At 41.9% G+C, this 16410-nt stretch overlaps 1 protein-coding gene across 2 annotated transcripts in view; it reads left to right on the top strand.

The window, feature by feature from the left end:
* The first annotated feature begins 10430 nt into the window (after positions 1–10430).
* Positions 10431–16410, top strand: part of EED (embryonic ectoderm development) — a 30411-nt gene continuing 24431 nt past the window's right edge. The window contains exons 1-2 of one of the 2 annotated variants that reach the window (XM_059187267.1): positions 10431–11090; positions 16213–16365. In XM_059187267.1, the coding sequence (XP_059043250.1) occupies positions 10977–11090; positions 16213–16365 (267 nt within the window). In that variant the 5' untranslated portion in view covers positions 10431–10976. The remainder of the gene's footprint in view (positions 11091–16212; positions 16366–16410) is intronic. The other variant, XM_059187276.1, reaches the window with a different exon arrangement.

The raw sequence follows: 16410 nt of genomic DNA, 5'->3' as shown, positions 1-16410 counted from the left end.
CTTTGCATAGTACTGGACACATGGAAAACACCCAATAAAGTAGATCTTACTGATCATCTGTTCATTCAGTGTGGCAGTGAGGAATCCTATGCCTAGGATAGGATCCATTATACAGTCTTGTTTTCTACTTAGTGGTTTATCTACTTTGGAAACCAAGAATGTTTTCTCTTTTAAAATATTTTGTCCATTATTTAGGAAGCAGACTTTCTCAGACAACTAGAAATACCCAGTTGGCTTACCTAGGTACCCCCTACCAGACTATAAGTTACTAGAGAAGAGGTGGAGGGTTTTAATTCTTTTTGAATCCCCAGCACCTAGAAAGAGCAAGTAATTAAAGGAAATGTCTACTGAATGAATAAACTTCTAGAAACTATTTATGACACATTTTTTATTTTATTGTCTAGACCAGTAGTTCTCAAAGTATGCACCCTGGATCCGCAGCACAGACATCACATTGAGTTTGTTAGAAACACACATGGGGTTCTATGTCTTAATTGGAAACAGATTACAGGAGTTTATGCCTATGTCAAACTCATAAACCTGGGGGTGCTGGGTGGCTTTGTGGGCTAAGCGTCTGACTCTTGATCTTGGCTCAGGTCTTGAACTCAAGGTTTTTTTTGTTTGTTTATTTGTTTGTTTGTTTTGGTTTTTTTTTAAGATTTTATTTATTTATTTTACAGAAAGAGATCACAAGTAGACAGAGAGGCAGGCAGAGAGAGAGAGAGAGAGAGAGGGAAGCAGGCTCCCTGCTGAGCAGAGAGCCCGATGCAGGACTTGATCCCAGGACCCTGAGATTATGACCTGAGCTGAAGGCAGTGGCTTAACCCACTGAGCCACCCAGGCACCCTGAACTCAAGGTTTTGAGTTCAATCCTGTTTTGGAGCCTATTAAAAAAAAAAAAAAAGAAAGAAAACCTCATCAAACTGTATACTTAAAAACCTTTTTTTTTTTTAAATTTGACAGAGACATAGCGAGAGAGGCAACACAAGCAGGTGGAGTGGGAGAGGGAAAAGCAGGCTTCCCACGGAAGAGGGAGCCCAACGGGCTCAAGCCCAATGTGGGGCTCAATCCCAGGACCCTGGGATAATGACCTGAGCCAAAGGCAGACGCTTAATGCCTGAGCCACCCAGGTGTCCAAACTGTATACTTAAGATCAGTGCATTTCACTGTATATAAATGAAGTACCAATAGGAAATTAAAATAAAGTATTGCTATTTTAATTCCTTCTGTATATGTCTTATCAGCAGAAGTTTTTTTGCCTATCAATCTTAAGATCTCGACAAGGCCCTTGTGGATCTGATCTCCCACCTACTTTTCTAGACTAAACTGTAACCACTGCTCCTGTCACTTTTTCAGTCCTTCACCAGCAATTACCTCTTAGTTCCCCAAAGGCATATATTCCTATCCCGCCCCAGGGCCTTTGCACATGATACCACTCTCTAAGAATGTTTCTCTTTCTTCCCTTTCACCTGGTCAGCTCCCATTCTTCTTTCAGCTCTCATTCTTCTGTGTGTTCCTCAAAGAAATCCTCTGAAATCTCATTTCATTATAGGTGTCCATGGAAACTTTTGTAGGGCTGCTGGGTATAATTGTGCAGGATGTTCATCTAAATAAGTTTTCCCAGCTGAAATGCTAGTAGATGAAATCCAATTTTCACTCCACTCACAAAGCCTTGCATATGGAGCAGGGCTATGTCAGTCTAGAAGGGGTGACTTTTTCTAATCCATCAGAGGCATAGTCTGCTTGCTAAGCTCTGCCTACTCTGGGTTGTTTTTGTCCAAGGAGACACCTTTTAAAAAATAGCACACGAACATGATATGGCCTAGCAGCAGTCCTGACCTTATACTTTCCCTTCATAGTATTTATCACAGCTGTAATTTTACATTTATCTGTGTGATTATTTGGTTAATGTTTGTTTTCTCCCACTAGACAGTAAACTCTGTGACAGTAGAAAAGTATCTGGTTTTGCTTATTATCAGGTATTCCCCACACTGAGAATAGTGACTGACACGTAGTGAGTAATCAGTAAATGTCTATTAAATGCATGAGACATTTGGTGGGGAGGTTAGACAATGTTTATTTTTCATTTTTAATTATATACGTACTTAAATTACAAAGTAAAACAGGCTTATTATAAGAAATTCAAACAACAGAGAAGCATATAAAGACAAAAATGAAACTCTCTTCCCCACCGGCCCTATTTTTCAGGTATAACTACCGTTAATATTTGACATGCATTCTTTAAGATTTTCTTCTAAGCATATGTAATCAGATTCATTATTTTTTCTTATTTTTTAAAATGCAACCCCACTCTCCTTATTGTTCTGTGACTTGCCTTTTTCACATTTTCATCAATAGTTGGATGTTTTAAACATCATTTTATAAAATGTACTTTGTTATTATTTTTTAAAGTAGGCTCCACACCCAGCATGGAGACCAATACAGGGTTTGAACTCACGACCCTGAAATGAAGGCCAGAACTGAGATCAAGAGTCAGACGCTTAACCAACTGAGCCACCCAGGCTTCTCATAGCATCATTTAAAAAAAAAAAAAACAAAAAAAAAACTAGAAAAACAATAAAGTTATTTTGTTTGGGGGAATAAAAATGATCAGCCAGGAGAGAACAAAATGCATGCATGATCTGAGTAGTCCAGTGAAGAGAGGCACAGGGCAGAGACTTCCTAGTATAGGTCACCATAGTGGTAAATACAGGTGGGGACCCAGACATGCCCAGTTCACCTTGGGAAATTGATGTGTCCTGTTCTCCCCATATCCTCAAAGCCAAAGAGGGACTGCTAGAGTTCAGCCTCAGGCTAAAAAGTCCCTGACACTGGGCTCTGGGCTGCCCCCAGAGATGCATTTCCTGTGCCAGTACAGTGGCCCAGGGAGCAGGTTCCATGGGATCAAGAAGGACAAAGCCATGAAAGGCTACCCTGCCTGCCACATGCCAGCAACGACACTTCCCTTGGGCTTGCTGCATTCCCTCATGAAAAGCACCCAAGTGGGGACGTCTGGGTGGCTCAGTTGGTTGGACGACTGCCTTTGGCTCAGGTCATGATCCTGGAGTCCCGGGATCGAGTCCCGCATCAGGCTCCCAGCTCCACGGGGAGTCTGCTTCTCCCTCTGACCTTCTCCTTGCTCATGCTCTCTCTCACTGTCTCTCTCTCAAATAAATAAATAAAATCTAAAAAAAAAAAAAAAGAAAAAGAAAGAAAAGAAAAAAGAAAAGCACCCAAGTTCCTTTTTCTTTTCCTCCCCTGGTTCTTTCACTTGTCATATTCCTGGGGAAGGGGCTTAATGAGGGGTCAGAAATGCTTCTAGAACCTCATTAGCCCCCTGCAAGAAGGACCAGGTGGGTCTCCTTGCCCCCTGAGTCCTGGAGAGAAGCCAGAAAACAAACCTGTCACCGTGTCTGTCTTGCAAGGCAAGAAGATGGGTCTGGTCTCAGAGACCCAGGCCCCAGAGAGCCACAGCAGAACTGTGCCTGCCTTGGGAGGGCCATGTATTCCCTACAGTGAGAACTATGAAGAAACTAAGCAAGAAGATTGAGCCCCTTGCTCTGGGAGATCACAGCATGTTGTGCCAAGTTGTCCCAGTCCCTGCACCGCAGAACACAACCGAAGATGGTGATTTGTCCGGTGGTTCTGGCCTGGAAGTGCTTCCACAGGCTCACTGTCCTGTCCTCTGGGAAGTTCTGGGAAAATCCTTTCGGTTTTTCTTTCTGATAATAAAACCTATGCTCTGTGCAGAAAATTGCAAAATGGCAGGAAGGTACAAGAAAATCTATCAATGACTCATAACTCCATTCCCCTAAGATGGCTTCTGAGTATCTTCATGTATCTTTTCCACTGTCTATATGGGTATGTACATATTTTTAACAGGATTAGGGCCAAAGTCTATACAGGGTTGTTAAATGCTTTTTTTTCTCAATATGCTTTTTAAATCATTACATAAATAATATTAAAGGACCCCATGTATTATGCCAGGTACAGTACTAGGGACATTAAATATATTATGAATTAGGTAGTACTATTACCTTATTTCAGAGATGAAGTAACCAAGTATTGGAAATGTTCAGTTTCTGCCCCGGGCCCCACGGGTCCCATGGTTGGGGGGACTGAGCTGACAACCTGCCTCTTGGGCGGCTGCTTCCATCTGTACTCTCCTCCTGCCCTTTTCAGTGAACACTCCTAGCTCTCCAGTGGTTCCGCTTTGCTCACTAATGGGCTTTACTGCCCCCTTCAGAGAGCATTGCTGAAATGCAGGTGCTAGAGATACCGCTCCACATTTAACTAGAAGACCAACCAGTAAAGATGGTGCAAGGAGCCAGAGATTAGAGAGCTAGTTGGAGGGTGAATTATCCTAATTTAATGCCTGTGTCAGATAATCCTTTTCTACTCTAAGCATTTGGTGCCTTTCTCCAAGACGCAAATCCTGGGAAGCTAAAAACAACTGCCTCAAATCAAGCAGCAGGTCAGTGGGAGATGGATTCACCCCTGCTCCCAACAAATCTCTAAGGACTGTGATCATTCTGTCATGGGCTGCGGGGCATTCATGTCATAGCGCCTCTAGAGATGTCACAGAGATTTAAAGATGGCCACCTCTCCAACTGGGTAATTATTCAGAAGTAGAAAACTCTGACCTCTGCCTAAGTCAGATGTCAGCAGACTTCCTCAGTGAAAGACCAGGTATCAAATGTTTCAGGCTTCGAGGACCATATAGCTTCTGTCAGCTCGGCTGTTGTGGAAAAAAGAAGCCATAAATAATACGTAACCGACATGGCTGTGTTCCATTAGAATTTTATTTACAAAAATAGGTGGCCGTCAAACATTTGACCCATAAGCAGGATTAGACTGCTGAAGGGCGGAAAAGAAGAAGGAGGGAAGGATCCCTCCAAAGGACAGAAGAGGAAATCCCTCACCATTTCCGGCAAGGTCAGTCTCGCTGGTTCCCCCTGGGGCTTCAGACCCTCGCTGACAGCCTCCGCCAGAGGTTGTCAATTTCCTGAAAAGTACTAGAATTGATCCACAAAGGGAAAGTCCTGAGAAATTTCTGGAGAATCCAAGGAGTGCAGCGGCCGACAAGGGCTCCCCACCAAATGCAGAGTCCACCAGATGTGGGGTGATCTGATCAGGTGGAGGCCAGCAGCTCAGGGGGTGAAAGAATTGACCAGTAAGAAGGAACAGAAGTTTATTGAATATACCGCAAGGGAACATGGGCCAAGCAGCAGAGGAGAGACTGTTAACCAGGTGGTGGGGAGCTTAGTGAAGGGGGCAAGGTGAGGAGGTATGGGAATCTATGAATTTTCCTTTTTTTGTATCTGTGCCCAGGTGTAAGTAACCCATTGGTCAGCTAGGGCTTATGGTTATTTTGAGGTGATTTGCCCAATGGCCTGGTGGTCAGTATGGGCCCTTTTACCATACTTGGGTTTCCATTGCTCACGTTGGTTGCCTAAAAGCAGCCTCTACAAGCTGTAATTTCTCAACCTCTGCTTTTATGGTTTAAGCCTTCCCCAAAAGCACCTAGATATTGGGTAAGTTATAATTTACATACAAATCACCTAAATTTTAGAGCATAAGTTCACTTCCGAGGGGTTGACCTGTTTTTCTTCAGTGATGTAGGAACACAATCTTTCAACTATTAATCTAAAATCTTGGGGAAGTACAGGGAAATCAGAGAATGTTTTGGCTTATATTGGAGTTGGTCAGTATTACTAACAGATGAAAAGGGAAATATTTGGGGCACCTGGGTGGCTCAGTGGGTTAAGCCGCTGCCTTCGGCTCAGGTCATGATCTCAGAGTCCTGGGATCGAGTCCCGCATCGGGCTCTCTGCTCAGCGGAGAGCCTGCTTCTCTCTCTCTCTCTCTGCCTGCCTCTCCATCTACTTGTGATTTCTCTCTGTCAAATAAATAAATAAAATCTTAAAAAAAAAAAAAGAAAAGAAAAGGGAAATATTTTACAGATCTATAGCTACCAAAATAGAGGATGAATCAGACCGAAGGAAAGAAAACATTAGGAAAATCAAAAAGGGAGTGTGAGGAGGAAAAAAATGACATTAATAAAACCAGGCAGCTCCATTTGGTTTCAGGTAGCCAACTGAGGCAAGGGGCAGCTTATCCAAATCAGGAAATGAAGGGACTCAACAGCTGTCATTAATAACTGGCATTTCCCTTCAGAGGTTTTAATTGAGGCAAAGATACTAAGATCACATTTGGGACATTTGGAGAGAAGAATGCCAGGTAATGTACTGATGAGAAGTTGAATTGCAGTCTAGGAATAACTCACACCGGGGACATGCTCTACACTCCTCATTCCATCTTCCTGACTTCCTTCATTCACCTGCAAAACTGGGATGAGGTAGCAAAACCCCATCTACCTCCTGGATCTGGAAAGAGAGCCTTGAAATGTGCTGTTGAGCCTGGGTATGCTGAGGTTATTAACACGCCCAAGAAGGGGGGGTGGGTGGACAACCGTCCCTCAGCTGGAGAGCTTTAGAAGACGCATTCTGGGGACAGGATTACACTGAGCCAGGCAAGGTCCCAAGGATTAGAATGTCAGGGCTGACAAGAATCCATGACTCTGATGGCTTTCCTCTAGCCCCGGCACCTTCTTGGGAAGAGCTAGTCTCAAAATGCAGGCAGAGGGACGCCTGGGTGGCTCAGTTGGTTAAGCAGCTGCCTTCGGCTCAGGTCATGATCCCAGCGTCCTGGGATTGAGTCCCACATCGGGCTCCTTGCTCAGCAGGGAGCCTGCTTCTCCCTCTGCCTCTGCATGCCATTCTGTCTGCCTGTGCTCGCTTTCTCCCCCCCCCTCTCTCTGATAAATAAATAAAAATCTTAAAAAAAAAAATGCAGGCAGAAAGTCTGCATGAGACATTTTTTAATGCTGGAAGAATATTAGGCTTTTTGAAGGCAGGGACTGTGTCTTATTTTTCCCTTTTTAATCCCCACCCCCACACCCAATTATCATAATGTTTTGCACATAAATGGCATTCAGTAAATTCCTCCTGATTGATTTTAAAGTGTTCAAAGAAGCCCTATGATGTTCGGTTCATAGAAAACTGGATCTGCAAGCGTATGATTACACATTGCCTGAGTGATGATGAACAGCTGCTATTTATGAAGCAGAAGAGACAGAAAAAATGTTGAATGAATGAGAAATAGACTTCAACTGAAATAGGAAGGATTTAATTTAGCTTTTGAAACCCATTTCCTGATTTGAAGCTTGCATGCTACTAGAAGACAATACGAAGGGAAGCTGTTAAGTTTCTTTATAAATAAATGATCTTTGAAAGTTTTTCCCAAAAAATGAACCCTTTATTTGAAGACTAAGGGTATTTCTGACTAGCATTTTCCATAGTCTAATGAGATAGATTTTTTTTTTAAATAGAGTTTTTGAAAAAAGAGAGAGAGAAGCAAACTGTAGGAGACTCTTAATTATAGAGAACAAACTGGCTTGATGGAGGGTGTTGGGTAGGGGATGAGCTAAATGGGTGATGGGTATTAAGGAAGGCATTTGTGATGAGCCCTGGGTGTTATTTATAAATTCTGCTCCTGCAGCCAAAATTACACTATATGTTAACTAATTAGAATTTAAACAAAAATCTGAAAGAAAAAACGGGATTTTTGGCATGTGGAGGATAATTTTATAGAAAAGTTGCAAAGATAGCACAGAGACTTCCTGTATACCCCTTACTCAGATTCCCTCATTGTTAATATTTTTATTACCATGGCACGTTCATAAAAAATGCTATAAAGGGGGCGTCTGGGTGGCTCAGTGGGTTAAGCCTCTTCCTTCGGCTCAGGTCATGATCTCAGGGTCCTGGGATCAAGCCCCGCATAGGGCTCTCTGCTCAGTGGGGAGCCTGCTTCCTCCTCTCTCTGCCTGCCTCTCTGCCTACTTGTGATCTCTCTCTCTCTCTCTGTGAAATAAATAGTCTTAAAAAAAAAAAAAAAAAAAAAAGGAATCCTCCTACCCTGAATGTGTCTTTCTCCTAAGTTTTCATCTACCCTCTTCCTTCCCACAGGGGAGGAAAGCCTTTCCCTCTACCCTCCCAGGTTTCTACTATATTTGAGTGCATCAAATATAGTAGAAAAGGTATACAAATTTATTAATTTTTCATATAACATGCACAGGGTCACCACAGGGAACAAAAAGTGAATACCCAAAACTGAGATTTGAGCTTATACCATCTCAGTAGGGGAAGGGGATGGGAGATGTATGTCACACAGGGGAGAGTAAATGATTTTTTTGGAAGATGAATAGGCCCTTACAATCAATGGGAGATCCGACGGTTCATAACAAAGTGTGTCTGGATGTGGTGTGACTTCTAGTCTCTTCTTCTGTGGTAAGAGTCAATCTTCTCTGATTGATGAAACTCCTGGAGAGGGGATTTATGACAGTTGCAGTCTTTTTGGATGATCTCTCTTTAGGCAGTTAAGAGGAGTTCAGAGAAAGCCTTTTGTTCAAGTGACTTCAGCTCAAAATAACCAATATAACCCAAAAAGCATATTGTGGGTGGTACGTCCTTAAGCTCCTTCACCCCCATCTCTGCTCCTTAATTATAAATCGCCACTTGTCCTTGCTGCATTTTGGAGTTGAGCCCTATCTCTTTCCTATTGACAATAGTCTTTTTTTGTTTCTTTGTTTTGGGGTGTTTTTTTTTGTTTTTTTTTTTTTGTTTTTTTTTTGGTAATGGTCTTGATACCTATTACTATAGTCCTAAATAAAGTTACTTACTATTTTAACAAGTGTCAATAATTTCTTAACATTGGTAATAACAAGCATTAACTAATTTCCATTTATTCCTGTCTCATTAGAAAAAAAATTTAAATATTCCTTCAAGTTTTAATAAAATTCTTTAAAAACATTTTTGCTTTTTTACAGATAACATGCATGCTTAGAGGAATCTTCTTTCCATGTATGTCCTTTATTCAGATGTTGAACAACTGTCCTAATTTTATGACCAGAATTTGACTCCCATTTTCTAGCTCCCACAGATCCCAGACACACAGAGTAATATAGGTTGGAAATGCTTTAGTTAACTATCCTGTAATTGTAGAGCAAAATTTCACAATCTTCTTGATAGAAGTTTGTCTCTGCACATGAATATATCATACTAAGTACATGTTACTTTCTCAGTGTCTGACTCCGTACCAGTCTCATCTCTTTCTCACCAACTGAGGAATGTCTGGCACATTAGAAGAGTTCAATAAATAACTGCAATTATTATTAAGACCTGAACTTTAATTTTTTTCAACTTCCTTATTTTTCCCGACTCTGCATTGCAGAGACCTCTTATTCTGCCCTTCCTTTGATTTACCTTCCTTTTTTTCATTCTCAACTGAGTTCTCTCCTGGTTTCCAAAAGAAAAGTGACTTGCAATCTGCAGATAGTGAAACTGATAGTCTCCCTCTTAAGGCATTATGCAGAAGTAATTCAAATACACGTAATTTTATTGGATGGGGCGCTCTATCAGGTTATACATTGGGTGATGAGGTCTAACTGAAAAAATGTGTTATCAAGTAGGTGTTGGAGAAATGTCAGGTCGCTTCCAATTTCCTCATTTTTACATAAGAGGACAATGAAGCCCAGGAAGTAGTCATAACTAAGATGTACAAAGAGGGGATGAGGGCCTGGCTTTTATTTCTTGTCATGGTTCTCCTTTTCCTGCTTACTATGGGACTTATGAACCATCTAACAAACCTACAAGGTTCGCCAGTATTACTTGACACCTGTCAAGCGCACAGATATAGTTAACAGAAACAAGTATTTTGGTGAAGTCTAAGTTTTGTTTGCCTTTCCCTAAAATTTTATTGTATCTGGTATGTCCCCAAATCCTGTCCGTTGTTTAAGCCTCACATTCTTATACAAAGTTGGAGCTAACCACTGATTTTTAGGCCATGACATTGTTCAGTGCCGTGACAATGTTTTTAACAGTTAAAACGAGCACTTTGGGCCGCAACTCATTGGAGTCTAGAATGCTAACTACAGGATATTCCTATATTAAATGATACTCAATATTGGCACAACGGGGTGAGAATAATCATTGATTGAAATAAATATTCACCATATTAAATACCCATCACGAATTTAGGACGCGTCCAAACGCTATGACTCGGTCGTGCTTAGAAATCCATCCCGGGCTACGGAAACCCGGTGGAAGACTACCTGGTTCAGCAAACAAGATTTCGAAGAGGAGGGGCACGGGGAGGCGGGTCTGGACGACCCAGCGCGAGAATACGCCCCAGCGCATGCGCACGTCTTAACTGGCAACTTCCATTTCCTAGATGGGGGAGGCAAGTGAGAGGCACGCTACAGTTTTCGAACGCCTATTCACAACGATACACTAGATCTTCAGCAGTTCCAATGATTAATGTGAGGGGTTTTTTCTCCGAGTTCAAGATTAAGGACACTTGGCATACGTCGCTAAAGCAAGAGGTGACTTCTCGTATCTTCCCCCATCCCCTGGAACATCGGTGGTCTAGTCCATTCCACAGACTTTCGAGTCCTTGCAGCGGGTCGGGAATCGAAGGATTGGGCCGATTGCGGCTGAAACGTCTTTGGAAGAAGGAAGGGGGTGAGGGGGCATCCCTTTGAGTTCCGCCTCTTCTTTATCGAGAGGGCAGCAGGGAAAGGGGACGTGCGAAATACTGCTCTTGATAGCTAACAGATCTCACCTCTCCGTGCAAACTGCCGGGAGGGCGGCGGGAAAAGGGCAAGACGGGAGCAGGGAAAGGGAAAGAGCCAGGAAGCTGCGCGGGAGGGCGCGCACGCGCGCCCCTTTTTCAGCAGTGTGGCGGGGTCGCACGCACGCCCGCCTCGGCGGCTGGGCGCGGTTTGCGACAGTGGGGGGAGCGGTGGAGGTGGCGGCGGCAGCGGCAACTTTGCGGCAGGCTCCGGCCGGGCTTGCTTGACGGCGGTGTGGCGGAGGCCCCGCCCTAGGCGGCAGGAACCTGGAGGGAGGCGGAGGAATATGTCCGAGAGGGAAGTGTCGACAGCGCCGGCGGGAACAGACATGCCTGCGGCCAAGAAGCAGAAACTGAGTAGCGACGAGAACAGCAATCCGGACCTCTCTGGAGACGAGAATGTGAGTGCAGCCCAGAGCAGTGCGGACGGGACTCTGGAATGAAAGTTTTAAATTCTTTTTAAACTCGGCGTGGGGGCGGGCGGGCTGCTGTGGGGGGGAGGGAGAGGTGTCACCCTCAGGAAAACGCGGGCGGGGAGGTGAAAATCGAACTTGTCTCTGGGGATTTTGAGCAGGGGCCGAGAGCAAGGAGAAACTTGGCGAAGGAGAGTGGTTTTAGAGAGAGCGTGGTAGGCGGAGGGGTTGAAGGGGTCCGCTGTGAGATCCTTTTGCGTGGTTGGGCCTTTGGGAGATTTGGGGGAGAGTGCGGATCTGAGATTCCAGTAGTTTAAAAGGCAAGTTAGAAGTTTTTCTGAGAAAGTTGGAAGGAGGAGCCAGCGTGAGTTAGCGACTCTTAAGAAATGTAGGGTTTGGGTCACTTTTCGACCCTTACAGACTCTTCAGGGTGGAAAGAGCAGTTAGATCTTCGACTTAGGGGGTTTGGGTGACTCTTCCAAAGGTGGGATTTTATGTCTGCTCCTGTCCTGCGGGTGGAGTTGGGGTATGCCTGACAGTCGGCTTTTCTTCCGGAGGAGCTGAATTGAAGAGGGTCGTCCTATGAGTCGGAGGGGGAAACCACCTTTGATGTAGTAAGAGTCGGTTACTATTTTTAAAGTTTTTACCAAAATGAAGGGGATGACTTAGAAGATTTAAGCAACAGGGGTAAAGACGATGTCTTTAGGGGTGGGCTCGTGGCTTTGCAAATGTAAGGCTTTTGGAATCAGATATTTTTTAAAAAATACTCTGAAATAGATCTCGGTAATCATCTAGTGTTTAGGTAAGTTGCCAGTAATAAGTGAAGTGACGTTAATTTTCAGTTTTAAGTTTATATCGAATAAGGTCAGCGAAGTGTTTTGGCAATTCACTCAAAGTTATCCAAATGTGAACCTCCTGTGATACCTGAATATATTTTTAAAATCTTTATAAAGTGTTGTTGGAGGGTGATGTCAGTTTTTCATTTTCTCAGTTGGGCTAGTTTTAGGAGTAAATGCTATCTTACACACCCAGTTACTAAATTCTACATCATTACTTCACTAACAAGCATATATATAGAATGGTGTCATAATCAAAATTTTCAATGAAGAGATGGGAAAGAATTTTTGTAGACAAAGAAAGATATTCGGGGGTTTGTCAGTTTTTGGGATTTGGATTTGAAGTTTCTGGAAAGTTTAGGTGTTGAACGTTACTTTAAACCTTTTTCCAAGGGCTCTGGGTGGCTCAGTGGGTTAAGCCTCTGCCCTCAGGGCATGATCTCAGGATCCTGGGAGCTAGTGCTGCAGGGCTCCCTGCTCAGTTTCCTTAATTTCTTAGAAATGGGGATTAATAATGGTATTTACCTCAAATAGTATTTGTGAGGACTAAATGAAATAATACAGGTAAAGGGCTTAAAAGAGTCTCTGCCCCAGAAATACTATACAAGAATTATTTATGCTATCTGAAGAGAAATTACTGTGAAGACTTCCACTTCTGGCCCCAGCACATACTAAATAAATAATCAAGCAGAAATGTAATGAAAATGTCAATCATCTGTTTAGACTGAGGAAGATTTCAGGGGACCAAATAAATGGAAAGCCTTTCTGGTAGACCCGTAAGGAGGATATATTCTTTGCATTCTGAAGCTACTGAGAACAGTAGATGAAGCCTTTATTTTGGTTCACTCATTTATATAGAGGCTTTAAGCCTTTTTAGTGCCTTGACCACCTCATTGAATCTTGGGTAGCCTTCTCAGAACAACATTTTTTTTTTTTATTAAGATTTTATTTATATAACAGACAGAGATCACAAGTAGGCAGAGAGGCAGAAAGAGAGAGGAGGAAGCAGGTTCCCTGCTGAGCAGAGAGCCTGATGCGGGGCTGGATCCCAGGAATCTGGGATCATGACCTGAGCCGAGGCAGAGGCTTTAACCCACTGAGCCACCCAGGCACCCCCAGAACAACATTTTTAAATTTATAAAATATAATGTATAAAGTTACAAACAAAATAATAAAATTATGAAATATGTTATAAAAATTTCTCAAAACAAATTTTTTTTTTAAATTTTATTTATTTATCAGAGAGAGAGAAGGGGAGAGAGCGAGCATAGGCAGACAGAATGGCAGGCAGAGGCAGAGGGAGAAGCAGGCTCCCTGCTGAGCAAGGAGCCCCATGTGGGACTCGATCCCAGGGCGCTGGGATCATGACCTGAGCCAAAGGCAGCTGCTTAACCAACTGAGCCACCCAGGCGTCCCTCAAAACAAATTTTTTAAGATTTGTTTTAATAGAGTGCTTTAATAATAAAATAGAAGTGCTAATTTGTACATCCAGCATGGGCTTCAAACTCAAAGGCTGGAGATAAAAAGTTCTATGTTTCTCAGACCCAGCCAGCCAGTGCTTCTGTATTAGCACATTAAGTAGCTAGATCTAGGAGGGGGTCTGGTAGTAATGATGGACATAAAGCAGGTTTTTGAGATCTGCAACTAATAGAATATAGGAAAATATTTGATTTCCGTGATGAGAAAGTGACAGCTACAGAGGTAGTCTCATGTATTCTACCTTTATTTAACAGAAGGAAGTGCTAAATTTCAGTTAAAGATGGTGAAAATTAAGTGGGTTTGTGTAGCCATTTACATTCACAGGCCCTCAGAATTCCACCCAAAGACCCTAGATCCAGGACTTAGGTTAGAAGGAAGCAGTAAGGAAAGATAGTAGAGAACTCTAGGAAAATGAGTTCAGAGAAAGCTAAATGGACAGCGTGGTCTTTACTCTTGAGGGAACTGAGTAGTGATGAGAAGGCCAAAAGCAAGTGAGGAAAGAACGTGGTGTTTGAGTTGGGAATTAAGATAATCTGAGCAGTTACTACTATGTATATGAATCAAAGAATTGAAAGGACATATTTTAAGTTTTTTGTATGTGTATATGCCATTTTATTGAATTTTTAAAAGGTCTCATGACTTGCAGAGTATGTAGCTTCTTGAAGAGTATTAATGGTTGCCTAGTAGAGGGCTGAATCTGAAGACTTACACTTTGCTTAAGTAACCCATGGCAAGATTAAGGGACAAATTACTCTCCCTGTTTGCTTTGTTTGGCCAATGAAGATGGTAGTGCCATTTCATCATTCTGTACCTTGAGAAGGGGCCATGGTGGAAGTCAGCCTGTACACAGATACTCAGCCAAGGTTTGATTTTAATTTAAAGATAAAGTTAAAGCGTTGTGACGGCATTGCATTTCCATTTGATTCTTTTGTGATTTTCCTTTGGAGGAGATGGGTAAGTGGTCAGAGTTAAAAAACAAAAGTGTTTTTTGTGTTTTCTTGATTAGCAATTGAATTTTGTGCCAGGAAGTAAAGAAGCTGGTGAATAAATGTCAGTTTCATTATTTTACTTTTCTAGTGTTAAAGGACAGTTTTCAGAAAAAGGTAAGTAAAACATGTTAAATTTTTATTTTACCCTCATATGAGGGAACGGGGCATGTGTGAGTCAAACAATATACATTTATACATTAAAGGAATGTAGAGGTGAAATTGCAGATGGAGACCAAAGTTTTTTCCACTGTGGAAGGGAAGACATAAGCCTCTACCTTTGGAGACAGAATTTACACAACTGTCAGTTACTCACAGTATAACAAGAGTTATAAAATTGTTCAAAGGCAATGAAGAAGGCTGGAATGTGTAATGTGGAAAGGTGTGCATAAAATAGTACATAGTTTTCCACTGAAAGATGGTTAATTTTCTACACTGGGTGTTAACTGTGAAACTGTAAAGAGGGCAAGAAAGAGAGATATAAACCATGATTTCAGCCTAGGAACTTAACTTTTAGAATTTTACATTTTCAAATGTCTGATTATATTTACATTAAAATTACAGTTCAGATATTGAGCACCTACTGTAGATTATCTATCTGGTTTTTTCATCCTAATTGATAATATTGGAGAATAACAATTGTAGTTTTTTAAAAGGTGGGAATCATTTGAAATTTTGAAAATCACCCCGAGAACAGTTGTGTAATACCACACTGTTTTTAGGTGAATTTGTATGAATTTTTTTATATGCTTTTTGACACGCCAGTTAATTTTTTACCTTCTGTAAACATAAAACTAGGAAGCAGTCATTTAGAAATAGCCCCTAAGGCTGTGTTTCCTAGACTTGTTCTAATAGATATTAACAGGCATTCCACGAAAACAGCCTTCCTCTGGAATGAATTTAGGAACTATTGCCCTAAGGCGATAAGTTTAAATAAATCTCTTTATTCCAGAGAACACATTGGAATATGTAATCAAAGGAGGTAGTTAAATCTTAGATTAGAGGGCCAAGAATGTATCCTGTGAACTGGAGAAAGGGTATAAATTAAGTGAATTTTCATGGTTTCCTGCAGTCGTTTCTACATTTGAAATGATTTTACTTTAATTATGGAGAGTGTCTGGAATTCTATATAGGTATCATTATTACATAAGAGCTGTGAGGCAAATGTCACTTGTAAATAGCACAGAATATGTAGGATTTTTTAAAAAATCCTAAATGGTTTGTATTCTAATTAAGCGGAGTTTGAACAGTAACAGGATTTTCAGAAACTATATCTAAAATAAGAGGCACCAGCATTCCGTCATCCTAAGAGGCCCATTAACCGCTGTACTCCAAGCTGAGCAGCTGTCAAATGAATTACGAAGACATGTAGTTCAGTCAGATTTAGGAGTCAGAGCTTTGGTTTGAATCCCAGCAGCCCTAAGTAGCAAGAGACCACTTAACGCTCTCTAAACAACCCTTCCTTATCTAACAGTACCTTCTGTGAAGAGCTGTAAAGATGAAATAAGCCAGTGTGCTAAGGTGGCTGGCATAGACCAGGGCTTTGTTATTAGAGGCAATATTATTCTTGCCAATATTCTGATTAGCTTTTTTTACTATATTGTTGCTGAAATAACACAAGTCCACAAATCCTAATGTTTAGCTGGTTTGCTTTTTATCCTGTTTGGAGACAGGAATATATTTTTCCATTTCTTGCAGAATTTATTAATCACTACTTTAAGGTCAGTCAGCAGCTCCCCAGCACAAAGTCATTTTCTGCTACATACAGTGTTTTGTTTCATGGAATTTTTCCTGATTTATTGCTTACAGGACGATGCGGTCAGTATAGAAAGTGGCACAAACACTGAACGCCCTGATACACCTACAAATACACCAAATGCTCCTGGAAGGAAAAGTTGGGGGAAGGGAAAATGGAAGTCCAAGAAATGCAAATATTCTTTCAAGTGTGTAAATAGTCTCAAGGTATGTGCAGAAAGATCCTGTGGGCTGAATGCCAGGCTTCAGAAT

This window comes from Mustela lutreola, chromosome 1 (assembly GCF_030435805.1).
Source record: "Mustela lutreola isolate mMusLut2 chromosome 1, mMusLut2.pri, whole genome shotgun sequence".
Classification (NCBI taxonomy): Eukaryota; Metazoa; Chordata; class Mammalia; order Carnivora; family Mustelidae; genus Mustela; species Mustela lutreola.
The sequence above is the reverse complement of the archived record's forward strand: the minus strand, read 5'-3'. Positions and strand labels throughout refer to the sequence as shown.